Raw genomic sequence first — 22,236 nt, 5'->3', positions numbered from 1 at the left:
GCCCTTGAAGGCTCACCTGACAGGAAACTCCCCCCGTTCACACCTTGCAGACTGCTCCTCTCTGCACCACACAAACTCAGGCACACAGGCAGCTGATCAAACTGCCCTTCTCCGCAAAGTAACATAGCTGCACAGACAGACAGACATTCACCCACCAGCTCACCACACAGCCCCCCAAATCCCACACTCACCCAAGCTCCTCTAGGACGCTTTGCCCAGAGGCAAACTCCCTTCCCTGTTAGCTGCTGCCCCCCCCCAGTGCTGAATAGAGGGGAATAATAATTTCCCTAGATCTTCTCGAAATTCTCCTCCTAATGCACCCCAATATACCATTAGCCTTCTTGGCTACAATGGCGAACTGACTTATATCCAGCCTCTTAATCACTAGTATCCCCAGTGCTTGGGATTCTTCCCGCCTAAGTGCAGGACTCTGCACTTGTCCTTGTTGAACCTCATCAAATTTCTTTTGGCCCAGTCCTCCAATTCATGTAGGTCACTCTGGACCCTCTCCCTACCCTCCCAACTTATCTACCTGTCCCCCTAGCTTAATGCCATCTGCAGATTTGCTTTGGGTGCAATCCAATCCCTCATCCAGGTTATTAATAAAGATGTTGAACAATACTGGCCCCAGAACCAATCCTTGGGGCACTCCACTTGAAACCAACCACCAACTAGACATGGAGCCATTGACCACTCTCTGCTGGGCCCAACATCGAGCCAGCTTTCCATCCGCCTTACAGCCCATTTTTCCAATCCATACTTCCTTAATTTACGGGCAGCAATATTGTGAGAGACTGTATCAAAAGCTTTGCTAAAGTTGAGGTGTATCACATAAATTGACTTCCCCACGTCCACAGAGCCAGTTACCTCATCTTAGAATCTAATCAGATTGGTCAGGCATGATTTGCCTTTGGTGAATCCATATTGACTATTCCTGGTCACTTTCCCCTCTTCCACATGCTTCAAAATGGATTGTTTAAGGGTCCTGTCTGTGATTTTTTTTCCAGGGACTGAGGTAAGGCTGACCGGTCTGTAGTTCTTTGGATGATGCTTCTTTCCTCTTTCAAAGATGGGCACTATATTTTTCTTTTTTCCAATCCTCCACAGTCTCTCCTGATCTCCACAAATTTTCAGAGATCGCTATCTGTGCAGTGACATTTGCCAATTCCCTCAGTACCCTTGGGTGCATTAAGCCCAGGCCCATGGATTTGTGTGCGTCTAGCTTTTCTAAATAGCTGTTAACCTGTTCTTTCCCCACTGAGGGCTGCCCACCTCCTCCCCATAAGGCAAAAATAGCATTGAGTATTTTTGCTTTTCCCACATCATTTGTCACAAGGTTACTGTCCTCATATAGTACAGGACCCACATGCTCCTTGATCATATTGTTAGTATGCCTATATAAACCATTTTTGTTACCTTCATATTCCATGCTAGCTGCAGTTCCAATTGTGTTTTCACTTTTCTGATTATTCCCCTGTGTTCTCGAGCAATATATTTATACTCCGCAGTAGTCATCCATCCTAGTTTCTACTTCTTTTACTCACCCTTTTTTGTGTTTAAGCTTGCCAGAGATTTCCCCGGTAAGACAAGCTTACCAGTCGCAGTTAGTCTTTAAACCAGTCTTCCAGTGTCTCAATTAAATATAGTAATCAGTATAATATTGGAGTTGTTAGTGTTAATTGTAATAGATTATTAGGGAGATAAATTTTTGCTATTAAAATTATTATTGGGGGAAAAAACTATAAATTTATAACTTATAATTTTCCTTGTAATGTACAGTTTGTTGTTTAGCATTATTAGATGTCAAAGATCTTTAAAATTATAGTCCAACTTCATATTCTCAATTTATAATTTTCTCCAGGCACTCAGATTTTCTCCATTTTTAAATGTGAAAGTCTAATGTAAACAAGAGCCTAGCAAATTGCTGTGTTTTTGCTGACCTGATAAAACAATAAACTTACAAGCAGTTCTACCAGTCCTAACAACTGAGAGTCTTTGGATTATGTAGGCTATACTGCCCATGTTTTCTAGCCCAAAATGATTGGGCAACAACCTCAAATAATGTCTCCGAGAAAAGTTCAAGACTTCAAAACATGCCTTTGTCTTAATGTCGAGAGGATTTTTTTTTAAACGTATAACCTTGTGTATCACCATTTACTCTGAGGCCGTTTCTACACAGGCCACTTTCTTTGAAAGTGGCAGGCTAGTACACGGCCCGAAATATGCTAATAAGGCATGGATGCAAATTCCATGCACCTCATTAGCATAAGGTCAAGTGGTTTAGAGTCCAAAAGATGTTCAACAAGAAAATTTTCATGAAGAAGGGGCCTCTGGAAGAAGGACTTCCCCTGGAAGGCCCCCCCGGGGGCCACACTTCTAAATGGCATTTTGGAGTCTGGAAGCATGCCTTCCGGACTCCAAATCATGTGACCTTATGCTAATGAGGTGCGGGGAATTTGCATCCATGCCTCATTAGCGTATTTTGGGCCATGTATTGGTCTGTGTAGAAATGGCCTGAGTGTTTTGTATGTTTAGTTTTTAAAAGCTATGTTTAGTTATTTTTAAAGTGTCTTTGAGTGACACATAGTATATTAAGAAACTGTACCATAGGATGTGTTAATTACATTACAAAGCTTGATGTGTCTTATTAACAGTGCTTTTGTGAATAAAAGACACAGAGCTTTGAAGCATGCCAATTTTTAGCATTAAGATTTTTGAAGCTACTGATATCTTTTTATGTGTTATCGTTTCCCTTTTACAATAGAAAATAATGCTTTCAAAGTTGAATTTCGTAGCATTTTAGTGTATTTTTCTTACTTCTGCTTGCACACTGGCTTGCCTTAGTACTGAGCCCTCTCCTGTCCTAGATGGTGATTGTCTTTTGAGGTTGGCATGTTCTCCTGATTTTATTGCACGCATAGAGAAGCAGTAAAGAAGTCTTTCTACATAAAATAGTCTCCCTTGCTCTTGTTCCAGTTTGGAAGCCTGTCTGGTAACTGTCTGTAACCTGCATTAACATTGCAGCCAAAGGAAGCAAACCTTTATCTTGGGAAAGGGATCTTAATATGCTGGCCATTTATCCCCTTTCCCTCATGTACCATTATTGGACAGGGAAATCTGTTGGCTGCTCACTTCTCTTTAGTGATAACACTCTTTCTGAGTTTGTCTCCCCTACCGTGGCCCAGAACCTCCAACCTACCTTTCCTGTTACTGTCCCCCATTCTCACTTCCTGATAGTTACTAGTGTGTCTCCACTGCAATGCAAGACTAGGTTAGTAGAACTCATGTTAGCAAACCCTACATTGGCTAACCTAGGGCTTCAGCATCTACCCACTTGTAACCCCGCATTAAGAATTGTCAAAGCCTGGGTCCCCTCTGTGCAGGCACCCTTTCCAAATATGTCTGTTCTAGCCCTTTGTGGTGCAGGGTGGGAAAATTTGACTGTCCGCAGGAGAAAGTTGGTCTGTGGGTTTGTGGAATACTTTTGATAGACTCCAAGAGGATACGTCCAGTGGGGCTTTCTCTACACTGCAGAGCACTAGGACTTGAACTGTGGGATCCTCCAGTCATGTGGGATCCTGAGTTGTCATGATTTGTATGCGGAGGAAAGGGGAGTTAGGTCTGAACCTGAGTTCAAACCCTAGGCTTCCAGGGCAGAGTAGATATACTGGGTTTGTAAGCGCAGCCACCGAACTCAGGCTCAAGGCTAACCTTCTTTGTGTCTACATTGCAGCTGGGCTAGTGCATGGCTCAGACCCAAGCTTCCAGGACCCTTCTGGGGTCGAGAGTCTGAATTCGGCTGGGACCCAGGGTCTGAGCCCCCATGCTTTACAGTGTAGCCAGTCTTGCTTTACTAAGATCATGGGAGTCATCTAGAAGTATTGCACGTTTCTGTTGGCTGTCTGTGTCCCAACGCTCTGAGATCCGTTCTGTTGAAAATGAAAGCCTTCCCTTCCCCAACCATTGAGGCAGCAGCGGGTCAGTGTTAACCTGTTTTTACCACTGATCTGCAAGCTTCTGGAATTTGCAGTGAAGAGTGAATTAGTCAAACATTTTGCAAGGCAAGCTGCTTCCTGACAACATGCGAGGCAGGAAATAAATTTTTCCCAAAGTGTACTGTGGGCTAGAGTGGACACTTTATTTTACGAAGGGCTCTAGGAACTCTGGGATATGGTTACTTTGACTTGCATCTGCATGCTACAATGTGGATGCTAGAGCCTTAGGTCCAAGGACAGAGCTGAAAAACTTTAAGCTTGGGTTGCAGTACAGTGTGGATGTTCAAGCCCAAGGATTCCTAACGAGAGTCAGCTGACTCAAGTCCCTCTACCCTGGGCTTACATTATGCCATAGATAGGCATTGTCTGTCTTGTCTCACACTTTCTCTCTGTTGTTTGGGCAACAGATGGGAGATGAGTCCAGGCACTAACACCAGAAAAGAACTGCAAGGTCCACCTGTTTATCACTGCAATTTAAAATTGATATTGTGGGATAAAATGTTGGTAAGGTCATATTAACAGTAAACTCATTGCTAGAGAGAGCGGATTTGGAAATTTTTGGCAAAATATTTTTCTGTTGAAAAATGCTGATATGTCAGAACTGAAGCTTTTCTTGGGGAAAGCTTGTTTTGACTAGATTTCCTCTTGGATAAAGTTTCAGAATTGTTGAAGAGTCCAGTTTTTGACATTTTTCCCTTCAGATTTTTCAGTTTGAAATGACTTCTTGCTTTGAATTTGAAATTGAAATTAATCTGTACAGGTTGAACCTCACGAGTCCTGGACACTCTGATCTGGCAACATCGATGGTCTGGCATCTTCCTGTGTTCTAGTAACCTGGGGAGTGCTCCATGGTTAAATCATTCAAGAGGACAAACGCTGGCAAAAGGACTATGGATGTTGCTGAACAAGGGAGTCCTGGGAGTGGGAGCTAGCTGGGAGCTTGGCAGCAGGGAGGCTGGAAGTCAGGTGTGGAGCTGGGCTGGCAGCCAGGAACTGGGGGCCTGTAAGCAAGGAGAGGAGTGTAGGTACCAGTACTGACTTCTCCTGGTCCAGCAAATTTCCTGTTGTGGGACTGGTCAGGTCTTGAGTATGTTGGACCAAGAAGGTCCATCCTATATCTCTTTTTGAAAGAAAAAGTTGAAACAAAATTGAAACACTTTTAATGTTCCTGAAACAAAATTTGGGTTGATCAAAACCAAATTTTTAATTTTCAATTTATACACATTAAATTGATTTTTTTAAACTTCCTTTGCTCAGAAAGCTTTATAATATGTTTGTATTTTGTATTTACGTGTAACAGCCAGAGTACCTTTCTGGGACTTGCAAAAGAGCACTTCATAAATTCAAACCATGTATCTTTTGCCAGGAAAGTAGGTTCAATGAAGGCTTATTTCACCTGCCTTGTTTCTCTTACATCCTGTAATCCATGCATTTACAACACTGAAAACCTTAACTGGCTGTGTTTGTCCTGTTTCAGTTCTTCACTCAACATTTTTCCAGCTTTTACATCGTTTCCTTTAGTGTAGTTTTGCCTATACTATTTATTAGTTTCATGTTTATCCCCTATTATATTTTTAATAAGTTTTTGTTGTTCCTTTATCATATTTTGTTACATTCTTTCCTTCTTAATTCCCCGTATTATTCTCTGACTCCTCCAGTGTTCTCTCATTCCTCTTCACCTCTATTTCTTGATTCCTGTTCTATTCCCCCATCAATCCTTCACTTCATGTATGCTCTGCATACAGAGTCAAACTTTGAATGATCCCCGTTGCATACTTACATACTGCCAGTACCTATATTTAGTTTAACTGTTCTGGAAGATGATGTTGCAAGACAGTACTCTAACCGCAGGATATCATTTTCTCTTACCTGGTATTGGGCTAGGGTGAGCCAGAGGCAGTTCTTCATGCTATGAACTATGTCTAACCTTTTATGAAGCAAACGCATTTTTGGTAATAACCATTGTTTATTATCTCATATCATCCTGGTGTAACTCATTGGGAAGATATTCCCACCTTTAGAACCACTTCCATTCTAGCCTCTTATTCTTCTTCGAGTGTCCCCATGGGTGCTCCACATTAGGTGTCGGGCTTGCCCGGCGCCGCAGATCGGATCTTCCAAGCAGTTTCTGCTGGACCGCGCATGCGCCGATGCATGCCGCTCCCTTGCGTGCTCCTGGCCACGTGCGCGATCCGGTCCCCGCCAGTTCCTCTTAACCACCGTCGGCTGCAGACGGAATCCGACTAGGCTACGGCCAAGTTAGCGTATTCAATGGTTTTAGCTGTTTTCTTTAAAGTTTTCAAGTTCTTAGTCTATTGTTAAGTTAGCCAGTTATTTTCAAAAAAAACAAAAAAAAACAAACAAACAAGAAACAACAAGCGGGACGGCATTCAGTCCAGTCCTAGTAACAAGCGGAGCACTGGAGGCCAGGAGCCTAGGGCCATTAGCCCTCCTGCCGCGGCAGGCTATCCGAGAGGGGGAAAACAGCACAGAGAAGGTGCTAAGTACCCCATTAACAACTAAAAGACTCACCAACAATGTCCTCTTCAGGATTCAAGAAATGTGAGTCTTGCCGAGAGGCAATGCCAGCATCTGATGGGCACAGTCACTGTATAAGGTGCTTTGGGGAGTCCCATGTCACGCAGAAATGCTCCTTCTGTGCAAAATTAACAGCCAGAGCAAGGAAGGACAGGGAGATGCAGCTTAAAATGCTGCTATTCGACAAGGCCCTCCAGCCAGACGTGCCGGAGCGGCTGCAGCAGGAGGGACCCTCCGGGGCCCATAAAAGGAAAGCTGCCTCCCTCACCCCATCAGCGCAAAAACAGAGGAAAGTCTCCCCAACCCGATCCCTGCCGGCAGCAACAGCGAGAGGGACGGGAGGAGCGCACAGCCCCCAGCTGCAGCAACAGTTGATTGGCGGCGGCACGGAGAGCCATGTGGAGGTGGCTCAGCCTCCGATGATCAAACAGCCGCCCCGCACTGCAGGCAGGGCGGCGGCTAAACAAGCGCCGGTACCGGTGGCACCGCAGGCAGCGGCACCGACCCCCAGGAACCAGCGGTGCAGAGCGCGCAGGCACGCAGCCTGCAGGCACCGGAGGACACCGCCTGCGCGGCACCGCCCATGAGCGTGCCGAGCGCGGCGCGGACGGGGCCGAGATCCCGTGCACGTCAGGGGGCGGAGCCACCCCCTCAAGGGAGGGGGAAGGCTGCACAGAAAACAAGGCACTGAAGCCCCTCTCCAGACAGGGCTGCAGAGTTGCTTTCTCTCAGCCCTCTGCTCATGCTGCAGACTCCAACTAGAAGGCAGGGGTCCCCCCAGCCTACCCGGAGCCCCCGTCTCCATTTTTACAACCAGCCTCGCCCTGGCTGGGACCACCTTCACCCTTCTTGGGGTTTGAGCCGCTGGAGTACTATCACAAATCGCTCTCTCCAGTGTCCCAGGTCTCTCGACGATCTCGCTCCCCCAGACGCAGGGGGTATGCACCAAGGGAGTGGTCCAGGTCAGCTTCCCAAGAACAGTGCCCATGCTGCCATGGTCGTCCCTATCACGCGGGGCATAGACACCACCGGCTGCCTACCAGGGAAAGATCCCCACAGACAGTCCTGTATCCCCGAGGGCAATCGCGAACGGGGACAGAGACTCAAGTATCTCAGGGGGAACTGGTTATGGAACCCCGAGATTTTCCCTTGCAAGCTTCCAGGGAGCGGATGTACCATGACCAACAGGAACCGGAAGGGTCCAGAGAGGCGTATCCTAGTGGTTCCTCGCGCTCCTCCCCGGACGAGGCTGCAGCCCCGGGGGACGTCCATTCTCCGGACGATCTCAAACAGTTTCAAGAGCTGTTTAAAAGGGTGGCCTTCATGCAAGGCATCCAGACAGCAGAGGTGCAAGAGAAACACCATAAGCTCCTCAAAAATCTGAGACCTCCAGCCTCCTCCAAAATAGCAATACCGCTTGACGAAGCAATCTTGGAGTCCGCCACTATGATATGGCAGACCCCTGCGACTATTCCGCCTGTCCACAAGAGAGTGGACAAGAAATACTTCATGCCGGCGAAGGGCATGGAGTTCCTGTTCAGCCACCCACAACCAAATTCCTTGGTGGTAGAGTCGTCGCAACAAAGATTAAAGACATCTCAATTCAAGACACGGGGAACAGACAAAGATGCCAAGAAGCTAGAGCTGTTCGGCAGAAAGGTCTACTCCTCCTCCACCCTACTGTTGCGAATGGCAAATTACGCAGCGCATCTAGCGAACCACAATTTTGACAACTACACTAGGTTAACCTCCCTCATGGACTCGCTTCCAGAGGACAAGAGACCGGTGCTCAAGGCCATCGTGCAAGAAGGCTACGCGGCCTCGAGGACGGGAGTTCAGATCGCCCTGGATGTTGCGGACACAGCAGCACGCTCCACAGCTACGGCAGTGGTGATGCGAAGGGAGTCCTGGCTCCAGACTTCGGGTATACCGAGGGATCTGCAGGCAAAGATCGTCGATCTTCCCTTCGACTCGCAGAAGCTGTTTGCTGAATCAACTGACTCGGTCCTTCATTCCAGTAAAGATTCAAGAGCCACACTTAGGACCCTGGGGATTTACACCCCTCCATACAGAAAGAAAAAGTACTACCCTGTTAGCCGATGGCCAAGGATATTTGGTGAGGTGCCAGCTATGCCCGTTTTATACCATCCGTGACTTTAACCGCTAGGACGCACTGTCCCTTCGCGGCGGGCAGCCCGGGCTAGGCTGACAGATGCCCCAAGGTCCTAAACACCCGTGACTTTAACTGCTAGAGCTCAGAGCCCCTTCGCAGTGGGCAGTCAACACTGACTGACAGGTGCCCCAATGGCAGCACTAAGAGCCTTTCCACACCCGTGACTTTAACTGCTAGAACTCAGAGCCCCTTCGCAGTGGGCAGTCAGGATTGACTGACAGGCGCCCCAAGAGTTTGCCCCGTGGAGGCGGCACAACTCAACGCTAGGCTCTTAGTACTCTCACCTAATGGCCAGGCTTTATAGCCAAAACGGCTGAGGTTCTTTAATTGTGTTGGCTGCTTTACAGTAGACCAGAGAAACAAGTCAGGCTTATGCACAAACGGTTACCAAAATTTATTAAACTAGATTCTAATCATGTGGTTACAAAATTGCTAGTGCCTACTTATTTAAATGTATAGATGTTACACACACAAACAAGTTACAAAACTGAAGCCACTATCCCAAAGAAAGAAAACAAAGTATAGAGCTCTATTTCAAAATATGTGTAAACTAAAGATAGGAGATCAGGTGTGGGTGCTTCTTACCCTCCTTGCATCTCTCGATTCCAGCGGTGCCAAGCCAGGATCGGTCACTCAATTCCGCGGAAAGACGAATAAGGGACAAGGCTTAGGGACCCTTTTAGCTGCAGAAGCCTTGGGAGGCTGTCACTTATCTGACCAGCAGATAGATAGTGAAAAGCACTCAAAAATCATGGTGCTGTAGGTCCCATACTTATACCTCTGTACTCCTTTATTCTCTTTCTCCTTTCTTATGCCAAATTGGGGCTGGTCTGTCTGGGCGACGCCAGCTCTCGCAAGAGTAGTTTACACTTGCAAGGGAGAGAAACAATAAGTTTCGACTACTGGACATTCCTTTTATTAGGGTAAATATTTTCCCACCTAGGATGTTGGTGTGTGTGCATCACGTTCTGTGAGCCTAATCGTTGTATATGTTCCCAGAGGCACATTGTAGCAGCACACCTGTGCTTCTCACAGCTTCAAAGGCTGTGCTGGAATTTATGTTAAGTGCCCTGTTGTTTTGGCTCCCTTGTGTTCCCAGCAATGCTGGTCTGAGAGGGGGCTGGCTGTCTGGCTACATACCCTCAACAAAGACGGTACCAGTACCAGCAACAGCATCCCCAGTACCACAGGGGTTACGAGCAAGGGCGACATCAACAGCACCAGCAGTACAGAACTCCCAGGTGACGTTCCCAACAGAGCCGTGCGTCCTTGGGGCAGGGCCAAAGGCCACAAGTTTGACACACAGATCCAGGGCTGCGCCATCACTACCATCGCACAAGGTCATCCGAAGCGGTTATTCCACCATCGCCTCCGACCATTCTACGACCAGTGGCAAAGGATCACCACAGACAAATGGGTGCTGGAGATCATAGCCACGGGGTACGCCATCCCCTTCCAGTCGCTCCCACCGCCATGACCTCCACCCAGACCCCACCTCCAGGAGGCCTCCCACGTAGTCAGGCTCAAGCAGGAGGTAGACCATCTCATGCTCATAGGGGCAGTGGAAAGAGTGCCGGAGCAACTGCAAGGGAAAGGGCTCTACTCGAGGTACTTCCTCACGGAGAAAAAGACAGCAGGCTGGAGGCCCATCTTAGATCTTCGAGGCCTCAACCGGTACCTGCACAAGCAACGCTTTCGGATGATCACAATCGCCTCCATCGTTACGGCACTAGACGATGGAGATTGGTTCGCAGCCCTCGACTTACAAGACGCGTATTTTCACATAACTATCCATCCGGCTCACCGACGATTCCTCCGGTTCATGGTAGGCAAAGAACATTTTCAATACAAGGTCCTACCGTTCGGCCTCTCCTCGGCCCCCAGAGTCTTCACCAAGACCTTGGCAGTGGTATCAGCCTACCTGCACAGACAGGGGGTATTTATATTCCCGTATCTGGACGACTGCCTACTCAAAGGGGTCTCGAAGGAGGAGGTACTACGCATGATACGCGTCACAGCAGGCACGTTCTCTTCGCTCGGCCTGGTTATCAATGTGGCAAAATCAAAGATAGACACCACACAGGACATAGAGTTCATAGGGGCACGCATAAATTCTATTACAGTGAGAGCGTATCTACCAGAGACACGCTTTCGGGCCATCGGCTCCCTCGTGCAAGTCATCACCTTCAGCCCTACAGTGCCAGTTCTGACGTGCTTACAGCTGCTGGGCCACATGGCAGCAGCAACGTTCGTAGTACAGAATGCCAGGTTACACATGCGCAGCATGCAGCACTGGCTGGCGAGCGTATACAAACCGGCAGCACACACCGTTCACAGGGTGGTGTCGCCCTCAACAGAGGTGCGCAAATCCCTGCAATGGTGGGTAAACCCCAAGAACTTGCTAACAGGGGTACCCTTCCACCAGCCACAAATATCGGTTTTTCTTTCTACAGATGCCTCCCTCATAGGGTGGGGAGCACACATGGGCGAAGAGGTGACGCAAGGGCTGTGGTCCTCCACGGAGCAGTCACTGCACATAAATATACTGGAGCTCAGAGCAGTGTTCAACGCCTGCAGACACTTTCGAGACCATATACAAGGCAAAGTAGTCGGGATCAGTACAGACAATACCTCCACCGTGTTTTATATAAATCGGCAAGGAGAAGCTCGGTCCCATGCCTTATGTGTGGAAGCAGTCCGGTTGTGGAACTGGTGCATCGCCAACAATATAACCTTAAAAGCGTCGTACTTACGAGGCGCTCACAATGTGAAGGCAGACCAGCTGAGCAGGTGTGTCGCACTCACGCACAAGTGGCAGATCTGTCCCGATCTGCTACGACCGATTTTTCACACATGGGGTTTTCCCCAGATAGACCTGTTTGCTACTCAACACAACAAGAAGTGCCCACGATTCTGCTCCAGGGCAGGACTGGGATGGGAGTCCCTGGGGGACGCATTCGTGATCTCCTGGAGGGGCCCCCTGCTTTACGCTTTTCCTCCCACAGTGCTGATCCACAAAGTCTTGCAGAAAGCCAGGAGGGAAGGAGCCCGAATGATCCTGATAGTCCCAACGTGGGATCGACAGCAATGGTTCCCCCTATTCCTGCGCATGTCGGACCGTCCACCGATGCCCCTTCCAGTGGCACCGGATCTGCTCACGCAAGCCCAGGGGTCCATAGTGCATCCGCACCCCCAAGGCCTGCGACTGCAAGCGTGGTTAATCCATGGCTCAGCTCCCTAGAGAGCACATGTACGGAAGAAGTGCAACAAGCCCTAGAAAGTAGCAGGAGGACTTCCACCAGGAAGACCTACAAGCAGAAATGGACTCGCTTCATGGCATGGTGTTCTACCAAACCCCCCTTTCGGTGCCTATACCTGTAATATTAGAGTATTTACTGGACCTCAAGAGAGGAGGACTCTCACTATCCTCGTTAAAGGTCCACCTTGCCGCCATTTCCGCGTTCAGACACGAAGAGGAAGGGCACACGGTGTTCGCCCATCCCATGGTTACCAGGTTCCTCAAAGGGTTGGTAAACCTATATCCCCCTCGGAAACCGCTTCCACCTTCGTGGAACTTGGACCTGGTGCTTAATGCGCTAATGGGACCACCGTTTGAGCCTTTGGCCACGGTTTCCCTCAGCCTCCTTACGATAAAGACGACCTTTCTTCTCGCAATCACGTCAGCTCACAGGGTGAGCGAGCTTGCGGCGGTTATGGCAACGCCACCCTGCACTGTTTTTTCCAAGGAGGCGGTAACCATACGGCTGCATCCAGCCTTTGTTCCTAAAGTTTCTTCTGAGTTTCATATTAACGAACCTATTGTTTTACCCTCGTTTTATCCAAAGCCTCATTACTCTAACAAAGAGGCGCGCCTACACCTCCTGGACGTGAGGAGGGCGCTAGCCTTCTATATAGACAGGACCAAGTCCTTCCAGAAAACAGATAGACTCCTAGTCTCTCTCGCTCCCAAATCGAAAGGAGAAGGTCTCTCTTCGCAGAGAATCTCGAAGCACATCGTATCCTGCATAAAAATGTGCTATGAACTCAAAAAGACTCCTTTATTGGCCACTCCCAGGGCTCATTCCACTAGGGCGGTGGCGGCATCAACAGCCTTTTTCAAGGGCGTTGCTCTAAAAGACATTTGCAGAGTGGCGACCTGGTCATCCTGTGACACCTTCGCCAAACATTACGCCCTTCACAGGGTATTCCAAGATGATACCCGTCTCTCGACAGCGGTCCTCTCGGGGACAAGCTGCACATGATCCGATTACCCACCCCCTATCTTGGGTTACTGCTGGGTAGTCACCTAATGTGGAGCACCCACGGGGACATTCGAAGAAGAAAGACAGGTTACTCACCGTAGTAACGGTGGTTCTTCGAGATGTGTCCCCATGGGTGCTCCACCACCCGCCCATCCTCCCTGCTTCGGATCTCTGTTTAGTGTTTTGCAGGAGCATCCGAGGCGGTTGGTCAAGGAACTGGCGGGGACCGGATCGCGCACGTGGCCAGGAGCGCGCAAGGGAGCGGCGCGTACCGGCGCATGCACGGTCCGGCAGAAACTGCTTGAAAGATCCGATCTGCGGTGCCGGGCGAGCCCGAGACCTAATGTGGAGCACCCACGGGGACACATCTCGAAGTACCACCGTTACTTCGGTGAGTAACCTTTCTTTCCTCTTCCATCTCTAGCTTTGTTTCTCTTCTTCTTTTCCATGTCCTTTCTTTCCTCTTTTCCCACCCATGTAGTTATTCTCTCTTCCCTTCCCTTTGCTCTCACCATGTTTTGCATACTATTCTCTACAATAAACGGATCGGCTCTACACTGGGTTACATTTGGTAGATTGTTTTTCAACAATTATTGATAAAAACAGTTTTTAAATAAAATTTTGTATTCTGCAGGTTCAGAATCTTTCATGTGAGCCATGTAAATATGTCAGTCCAGGTGGGTGTTTGGCAGCCCTGGTCAGCAGTGAGAATTGGTAAATTGGAAATAGTCAATAACTAGTAAAACCACCAGTGGAGACAAGCTAATAAAGCTTTACCCTTTTAGTATGAATGAGTCACAGTGTATTTCTACATGCATCCCACGCATCTAACTCAGAATCAAGCCTAACCTACTCTTTGGACTCAGGGCCCCAAGGTTATGGGCCCTTGTGGTAAGGGTTACTACTTTTGAAATACAAGTATTTCCAACATGCTCTCCCCAACAAGGCAATAGCACTGCATTCCCAACCACAAGGCAACTCTGAAATTCATCCTTTTAATTGCCACTAACATCTAAAGAGGTAATGTGTAGATAAGCTTGATAACATCATTTTCTTTCTTTGGTCATGTTTTTCCTACCTGCTTTATGTCCATAGTTGCAGAGATTATTTTTTCTGCAAATTTCATTGATTCTGTATTTTAACTGTATATTTGAATACAAATATTTGGAACTTTGTACATAAATGAAATCCATTCAGTCTATGTCTTGTGGTAATAAGGCAAATCGTCAGCGTCACATGAAAACTAAAAAGCAGATTAAATTTTTTTTCTGGCAGCAGGAGAATCTATGAAAAAACCAGCCAGGCCACTCAAATACTTGGCCGTGTGGTAAATCTATCCAGAACTCCAGTCCTTTTTATTTTGCTGTGTAGGTGAAGCCGACTTAGTGCATATTCTAGCAGTTGACCAAAGGTATTCCATAATCCCATTGACCAGTTTCCTTTGTGTGGACAGACCAGTTTTCCATGCTGTGCCACAAAGGGTTTGAGTTGTCACATTTTTGGAAGGGTTCCAGGAGATCAGGACATGAGTTATAAGTCTTGGGCTTGCATAATGCAGTGTCAACCGGAGTACCAAACTCAGGCCAGGGTTCAGCAGTTCGTAACCTGGGATTACAGATGGGTGTAGATGCTGAAGTCCTGTGTTAACCAGCCCAGGGTCTTTGACTTGGTTTCTGTTGCCCCAGTCTTGCATTGCAGTGGCTACATACCTGTAGCTATCAGGCAGAGAGAATGCGGGGCAATCAGGAAGAGAATTAAGTGGGAGGCCTTTGGGCAGTTGTGATCATGCAGCTGCAGCACTCTGTGTTCCCATGAGCTTTTCACCTCACTCCCTTGTGTTACCTGGTTAGATGACAGGCTACTGAATGCTTCCCCATTCAAAGGGTCTATTAATTGGAGCCAAGGTCAGGATCAGCAGCTTACTCTTAAATGTATGCATGCTCGGGAGAGAGGCGTAGATTTGCCCTGCAGCCTGAATTGTGGGAGAATTGTGGGAGGGAGAGGAATCTGCCATCACTTCTATCTGCTACTGCATCTGATAACCATCAGTAATCATGCAAGCACTTTTCTGCTAAAATAATCAACTGATAAGTAGCTTAGTGTCAGAGCCTAGGTAAGTGGGTGTGGCAGTGCACAGATAGCTTTTTGAATTATTGTTTAAACTTGCTTATCTTCAGACTCAGAAAGGTCGGCTGCTTCAGTATCTTTAGCAGGTTGTATCTGTTTCTGGAAATGATAGAAGCTGTTTGGCGTGAAGCTTAGTTTTGTCGGAATCTGTTGAGGGCATCTGTCCTTTTCATTGCACACGGACGTCAGAAGTTTAGCTTCCTGAAGGAGCAAAGTATTTTATATATCAGAGGCTTTCTCTCCTTTACCTGAAACATGCTGTATTTTCACTAACTGATTATTCAAAACATCAGTAAAGGTCATTTGTAAATAAAAGAGAAGGGACAAGCCTGGTAACTCTTCAGGTGAGCCTGATGCCACGGCTAGGTTTTTGGCTGCACAGTGTCCTGTGATTTCTCCCCACCTCCCTTCTCCTCAGAAGTTTGTGATGCTGGGGTTGGGGCTATAGGAAGGAAAAGACAGGCTCTATCATAAAGTTAATTACTCAGTAGTTTGTGTTCTGACCAGAAGCCTTAGCCCAGAGCAATTTACATCTTTCAGTTGTAGAAAAAGTCCAGATGGATCTTCTACCCCTTCTGGAAAAGTTAGAGGGAGAGAGAAGAGAATCAAGGGCAGAGCATTCCTCAAAGTGGGAACAGGTTGAGGTAAACTAGGGGAATGGTGTGGAGGTGTCAGGTCTGGGTGGGCAACAGTGTTCCTTCTAATTTTTTCCATCCATGGGTGGAATATATTTTGTTATGTACACCTAGACATCTAGGGATGTGCATCACGAATAGAAACACATGCTGGCCACTGAAGGTGGCTGTGGGTGCTGTACTAATCATGTGAGCGGCACCTGAATCTTTTCTTGGCGGCTGCCCAGCACTCATTTTATAGGGAGTACTAGTGGGAGGTGTAGTGCCGGAGCAGGCTGAGGGTGGTGTGACTTGTGGTGAGCTCCCATTTGGTAGGGGGGCACAGGTGGCTCTGCGTTGCCCTGTGTTTGTAAGCACTGCCTTCCACCCTGCTGCTCCTGTTGACTGTGATTCCTGTCCCATCAGGGTGAAGCAAACAGCCAAGCACAGGGACAGAGCTTCCTTGGGTCATCCACAATGCCACTTCCTCCCCTGCCCCCCGTTGGCTTGCCTGGCAACCTTCTGCCTTCCCACCTTCCACCGCTTGCAGCAGTGAGCTGGCACCCTCATTCCAGCACCAAGGCAATCTGCAGGGTGGTTGAGGTCCCATTGGTGGAAGTCCCCATCTGTGGGCAAAATTATGCCACTCTGTGGTGTTTTGTCCCACAAAGTTGTATTCTCATTCATTTCTGGATTGTTTGCAGCTGATTGCCATAGCTCATTCTGTGATATGAAGACAGTTTTGTTTGCAGCTGAAGGGATCAAGGATTCCTCATTTCTGTGCTGAGTTGCGCAAGTGGAGGATCTAACAGGATTTGTAAAAGTCCTCAGAGTTCCCAGTTGAGTATTCCCTCTTGCCTTCATTGACTCGATTGCTTTGAGGGAACCCAGCCCAAGCTGCTTTTTCTTGTGTCCATATCCTTTTTACTTTGACATTTGCTCAGGAGATGGTCAACAGTGTCACCATCAGAATAACTGCATTTTCACATTATAGAGTTTTTTTTAAAAAGAGTCTCCAAGGAGTACCAAATTTTAAAACTGGGTGATTGTGACTCATTTTCCTTGAATATGTTTTAAAAGATGCCATACAGTGTGAAATGCATCATCATAAACTGGACTGTGTGTTTCATCAACACAAAACAGATCTTTAAAAGATGAAGTTTTGAGCAAAAATTTTTGTAATTTTTTTTTCCTTTCGTCAGAAAACTAAAGCTTTTACTATAAGTGCTCTGTGAAAGCAAGCTATTTTTTGGAAATTGTTGTCTTTGCTATAATATCCCAAGCTTTCCACCATTGTTTTGTTTCTTGGTGCAGAGCACATCAAGGAAACATTAAGAATGTATCAGAAATTTGGAAGAAAAAACCAAAAGATGATAAGCCCTCAAAATCATATTCAGGTTTATTTTAAAACCATTAGACTATTTTTATCATAAGTAACTGAAAATAACGTTGTTTGTTTATTGAATAAGAGTGTTTACAGAATGGTTAGATTAACATAGTTTATTCTGTCATTTTGACCTGAATAATAAATCAGAGTTCACATGTTCAACCAATTAATATTACTGATGACCTCAGAGTGTGTTAATGTCATGTAAAAATAACATACTTGAGTTACATCAAAATACCCCTAAAGTTCTTCCACTATTTATATGAATGATTGGCATGCTTGAATCATTGAAACTCTGGAGCTGTTTCTGTAGAATTTAGTTTATGTTGTGCTACATCACTTTAGTTGGCAAATAAATGAAATGTTTAAAAAATTTTTCAAACATGCATCATACTTTTAAATTTTTTTATGGATAAGATGCAAAAAATCTGCATACTTTGTGTTGTAAATTTTCATCCTTGCTTGTACTTAAAGTTCAGTTTATTTAAGCATATTTTGAAGATTTTTTTTCAGAATGTAGTTGTAATTTATAATTTTCAGAATTCATTTTGAATCAGGAAAGTATGCTTTCATGTGTATATACTTACATAGTATTGTGTATTTGTTTATAAATGAAAAGAAACCTGGTCTCCATCTCCCTGTTGACATCAAACAATCCTCTGATATGCAAATTCAGCTCTGGGGAGAGCAGATACAGTGTTTCTTTGGATTGAATCCAAATCTGAGTGAAAGTTATATTTAAAGAACTGATTTAAAATCATTGGCATATTTGAGGAAAAATTCGTATTGAAGTAGTGTTGAACTAATTGTATTCTCTACTTTATTTTGCTATTACTATTTTAGTAATACTGGACTCGCTCATGTTTTTTTTCTTTGATGGGGGGAAGGGGTGGTTGCCTTAGGATGCAGCCAATCTTCTGTGTGTGTGTGTGCGCGCGTGCACGTGTGTGTGTGTGTGTGTTTTAAATAAGTGAACAAAATATCAGTATTTCATTACAGCACTGGTAATTGATCTGTACATGATCTTTCGGCCTAGTGTAATGGTGATAGCATATGCGTTTTATTGACATAATTTGTAAGGTTTTGTTTTTAATAGTAGAAGAGCTGATTATATGACTGTTATCCCTTAAAGATTTTTCTGTTTACCCTTTTTTGCAAAGTGTGTAATATATTGCTCTGTGTAGATAGACAAACAGCAGACTACTGGGGAAGTTTCGTTTAAGCCTGCCCATCTGGTATCAAAGTTTAAATCTGTCAGACTTCAGTGTCTTAGAGTTGTCTGTTATGGGTTCTCGGCTTAGAAGCTTTTTGCCATCCTTGAATGCAATATTTGAACATTTGTTCTATTTTACCGCATGTACCTGTTTAATTGGAAAAGAAAGTTAAATAGGAGAAGCAAATTGACTAAAATACTTTAAATTTTTAGAAAGTTTCTCTATTCCTAAATTTTCATACTCCATGACTTCTAAAATTGAATTACATAATTTTGATAATTTATGAATGTATATCCTCAGTGTTTGTTTTCTTCACTTGAGGGTCATATGAATAAAAGCCTGTAAAATTAATTTTCAGAAACTGCTTAGTTTTGTGAGTTCCTGCAAGCACTTTTTCTTACAGCCAGCTTTTATCCATTACAGTAAACTCTTTCATGTCTGGCAGCCCTGAGACTGGGAGGTTGCTGGATATTCAAATACTCTGGATAATCGAGAGGTATTCCTAGCAGTGCATAACACTAAAGAAAAACAAGATTAGATAGTAATATACAAAAAAAAGTATGCAGAGTACTTTGTCAACAACAGTAGTGTTATGCACTGTAAACTTATACAGTATTTTCTGCATTTATTTGTATTTACTTTCACAATACTGTACTTGTGGAAAACATAACTATAATTTACTTATGGGTAAAATGCCAGTTTTTTGAGAGTTCTGGATGATATAATGTGGGATATGAAAGAGTTTACTGTATATGGTGGACTGATGTTATACGAGAACATTCTACCCCCCACATCCATTTATTCAGTTTTATTCATCTGAAAATACGTAATTTTGTTAAGAAAAGTTTATATGAGATTCACATAGGCCTGTGAATATATTTTAAGCAGCTTGATGTTCAGTATAGTATTTGTTGATTAATATCAGCATAACCCATGCTGGTATATCATATGTTAATATTTCATGGAAAAGTTGAAATTCCATGTCTGTAAATAGTCCGAGAAAATTTTGTTCAGATTTAAATCAGCATTGTCCTAATAGCTTTTAAATAAGGGCTTACCTGTTTTCTCATTTAAGTGTGTGTTAGGTTTTTAGTGCTTCTCTGTTTTCTTTATAAAGCATTTTAAGAAGCAGAAGAGGTTGATTCCTGAAAGGACAGTTTGGAAGTACTTTGTTCAGCTGTGCAGTGCATTGGAACATATGCATTCTCGTCGTGTCATGCATAGAGGTAACATGGGATCACAGATCACATCTTTAACAAGTATTACATATATGAAAGAATTTGGTATAATAATGCCAGATAAGAGATTAAAAGGGGCAGTTTTGATAAGTAGCTGACACAATGTGTATGTTACTTGCTGTAGTATAAGTAACTTTAAAAAATAGAAAGCCTTTCTTTTTAAAGAATACCTCATAGTCCTGGGAAAATTCTGTACCCCCTCAAAAAAAAGCACTCTATTTTAAAATTCTGCAATAGTCTGCATATGTTATTTATCAAACCTACACAATATTGCTGTGCCAGTTTCAATTATTTTGGTAATTTATTTCAAAATACAACAAAAAAGTTTCAGGAAATTTTTGAGAGATTTCTTACTAAGCATATCAATATAGAATTGTGAGTGATAATTCATTTAAACTACATCACAGACCCATATTTCACACACCCTTCAGAAGCAGCACAAAGAATTTGGGGGAGTTGAGTTAATGGCAGGGCTGAGAGTACAGTAATTGCTGAGAAGGGGTTTGTGAGTGAACCTGGAGGGCTGTTGGGTATGGGTTGGAGAAGTATGAACAGGTGTTTTGAGGGGATTGAGATCATTAGGGAGTTGGGGAGCCTCTCCCATGCTGACCCCTAGCATCTCTAATCATAGGATTGGAAGAGACTTCCTTTCCTATGTCTAGTGATCAGTGTGAGTGATGGAGCAACAGTTGTTAAAAACCTCTCCTTCCCCAGTTTCCTCTTCTACCTCTTGGCACGTATTCTCCATCCTAGCACTCGCTGTCCTACCGCTATCTACTCTGTCTCACAAGACTCTTAATCTACTCACCTCTTCTTACCACCAGTTCACTTTATACACCTGTTCTTCTGTGGTCATATTCATCTGTCTTCCTGCAGTCATTGGCCTATACTCTCTTCTTACTTATCTCTGCTGCTACCAGCTTTCTTACCAAGTAGTGTGTACCAGCAACTTCCAGCTCTCTTTGTGAAGTACTGAGACTCTCCTACCCTTCTTAATTACTTTTATTTTCCTCTCCCTCATCCACTTGCCTGTGTGGACCTGGGGGAACAGGCTTTAGCTATTTGGTGTTGTGTCCTTTAGCCACAGAAAAGCACAAGTGATGCATGAACTACTTTGCCCCTAATTTAGTCTGAAATTAACCCATCATTGGCCTGCAATTCCATATCACCATCTGTTGATATGGGTTGGGGAAAAAGTCTCCATTTCTAAGTCCTCCCATGCACCCGTCTGTAGACAGACAAAACTTAGATCTAGGAGTCTCTAATTACCAGCCACCCCTGCGTACTGCTATTCTTGTGATTCTCTTACACGTGTAGTAAGAGAGGCCAAATGTCCGAGATAGTACTTTTGTAGAAAGGAGGAGATGAAAGCTTGCAAAGGGTAAGCATGACTTGTAGGGAGCCTGAAGTAAGATAAATGGCATTGTCATTAACCAATTGAATATAAATATTTTCCATGTTTCCAGCAAAATTTTAAAAAGTGTACATGTTTATAGATGAAGGGTGTTTTTTTTTTTAAAAAGTGTCTATTATGTTTTTTTAAAAAATTTGATCTTATTTTCAAGAGTTCTGCTTGTAAACTTTTGAGCTGTTGCTTTTGAGCTCAGTAATAGCTGAGGATACTTGACACTTGGTTAGATGTATGTAGCAATCTCGTGTCAGGTACTTCTTAAAATACTGCAGTTGTCTTTTCAGGGTAGGATTAAGATTTAGATTGAGTGTGGTTTGCAAAAGGCAAATGTAGAATCATTATTTTTCTTGTTTTATTGATTAGCCTAATTCCACTGAAGAAGTTCAGATGGTTATTTTCCTGAGTAATATTTAATGTTTACTGAGACTGTTCTTCATTTCTGTGGTACATAATGCTAAAGCAGTGCCAGCGGAAGACTTCAGTTTGTGTAACAGTAGCTGTTATCAGTGTGCATGTTTTGTAGTTTTAGAATGTAATTGTTTTATTTGTTGCTTCTTTGTTACTTTTCATTGCTGTCTTTTTGTTGTTACAGTAAATTAACCACAACCAGTAAAAGTAATTTGATTTATGGCCACAAAAGTTAATTAGAACTTTAAAAATCCCAGATTCACATTTTTAAATGCCTAAAAGATTTTCTAACCAGTACTATCATTCAATTTGATTAACGTTATACAGAATTACAAACCTCATTACATATGTTATTGGTGATGGAATAGGCTTTATTGATAACATTGCAAAATATTTCTCTCTTCACAGATATAAAGCCGGCTAATGTTTTCATTACAGCTACAGGAGTAGTAAAGCTTGGAGACCTAGGACTTGGACGATTTTTCAGCTCCAAAACTACAGCTGCACATTCTTTAGGTAAGACTATCATGCAAAATGACTTTGTTGTGAGAGAAAAATAAAATAATTGTATTCATATAGACTTAATTTCTTCCTATTGTGTTAACCCAATTGGGTTAGCTTTGCTTTTTAAATTAAAGTTGCCAGCCCCCTGATCAAACCTTATTATACTATAATGGTTGATATCTGTTTCTCACTCAGTTTCCTGTTTCTCTTCCCTTAGAGTATTTAATAAAAGATGGCTGTTTAGCATAAGTCTGTTTCTATTGTGAACAGAGCAATTTATAGAGGAGTAATAAAAAGTAAGACTAAATACTGAATTTCAGCAGGGTTAAAGGCTGCACTTCGCCTTCAATCAGCTGTAGAAAAAA

General features: G+C 44.4%; 1 protein-coding gene across 3 annotated transcripts in view; it reads left to right on the top strand.

Moving 5' to 3' along the window:
• The window catches only part of NEK7 (NIMA related kinase 7), a 121,887-nt gene that overhangs the window by 76,521 nt on the left and 23,130 nt on the right, over positions 1 to 22,236 (top strand). For all 3 annotated transcript variants that reach the window (XM_075003084.1, XM_075003085.1, XM_075003086.1), the window contains 2 exons: positions 19,428 to 19,536; positions 21,776 to 21,883. In XM_075003084.1, the coding sequence (XP_074859185.1) occupies positions 19,428 to 19,536; positions 21,776 to 21,883 (217 nt within the window). The remainder of the gene's footprint in view (positions 1 to 19,427; positions 19,537 to 21,775; positions 21,884 to 22,236) is intronic.

Source organism: Carettochelys insculpta, chromosome 9 (genome assembly GCF_033958435.1).
Source record: "Carettochelys insculpta isolate YL-2023 chromosome 9, ASM3395843v1, whole genome shotgun sequence".
Lineage (NCBI taxonomy): Eukaryota > Metazoa > Chordata > Testudines > Carettochelyidae > Carettochelys > Carettochelys insculpta.
This window is presented reverse-complemented; position numbering and strand designations above follow the sequence as displayed.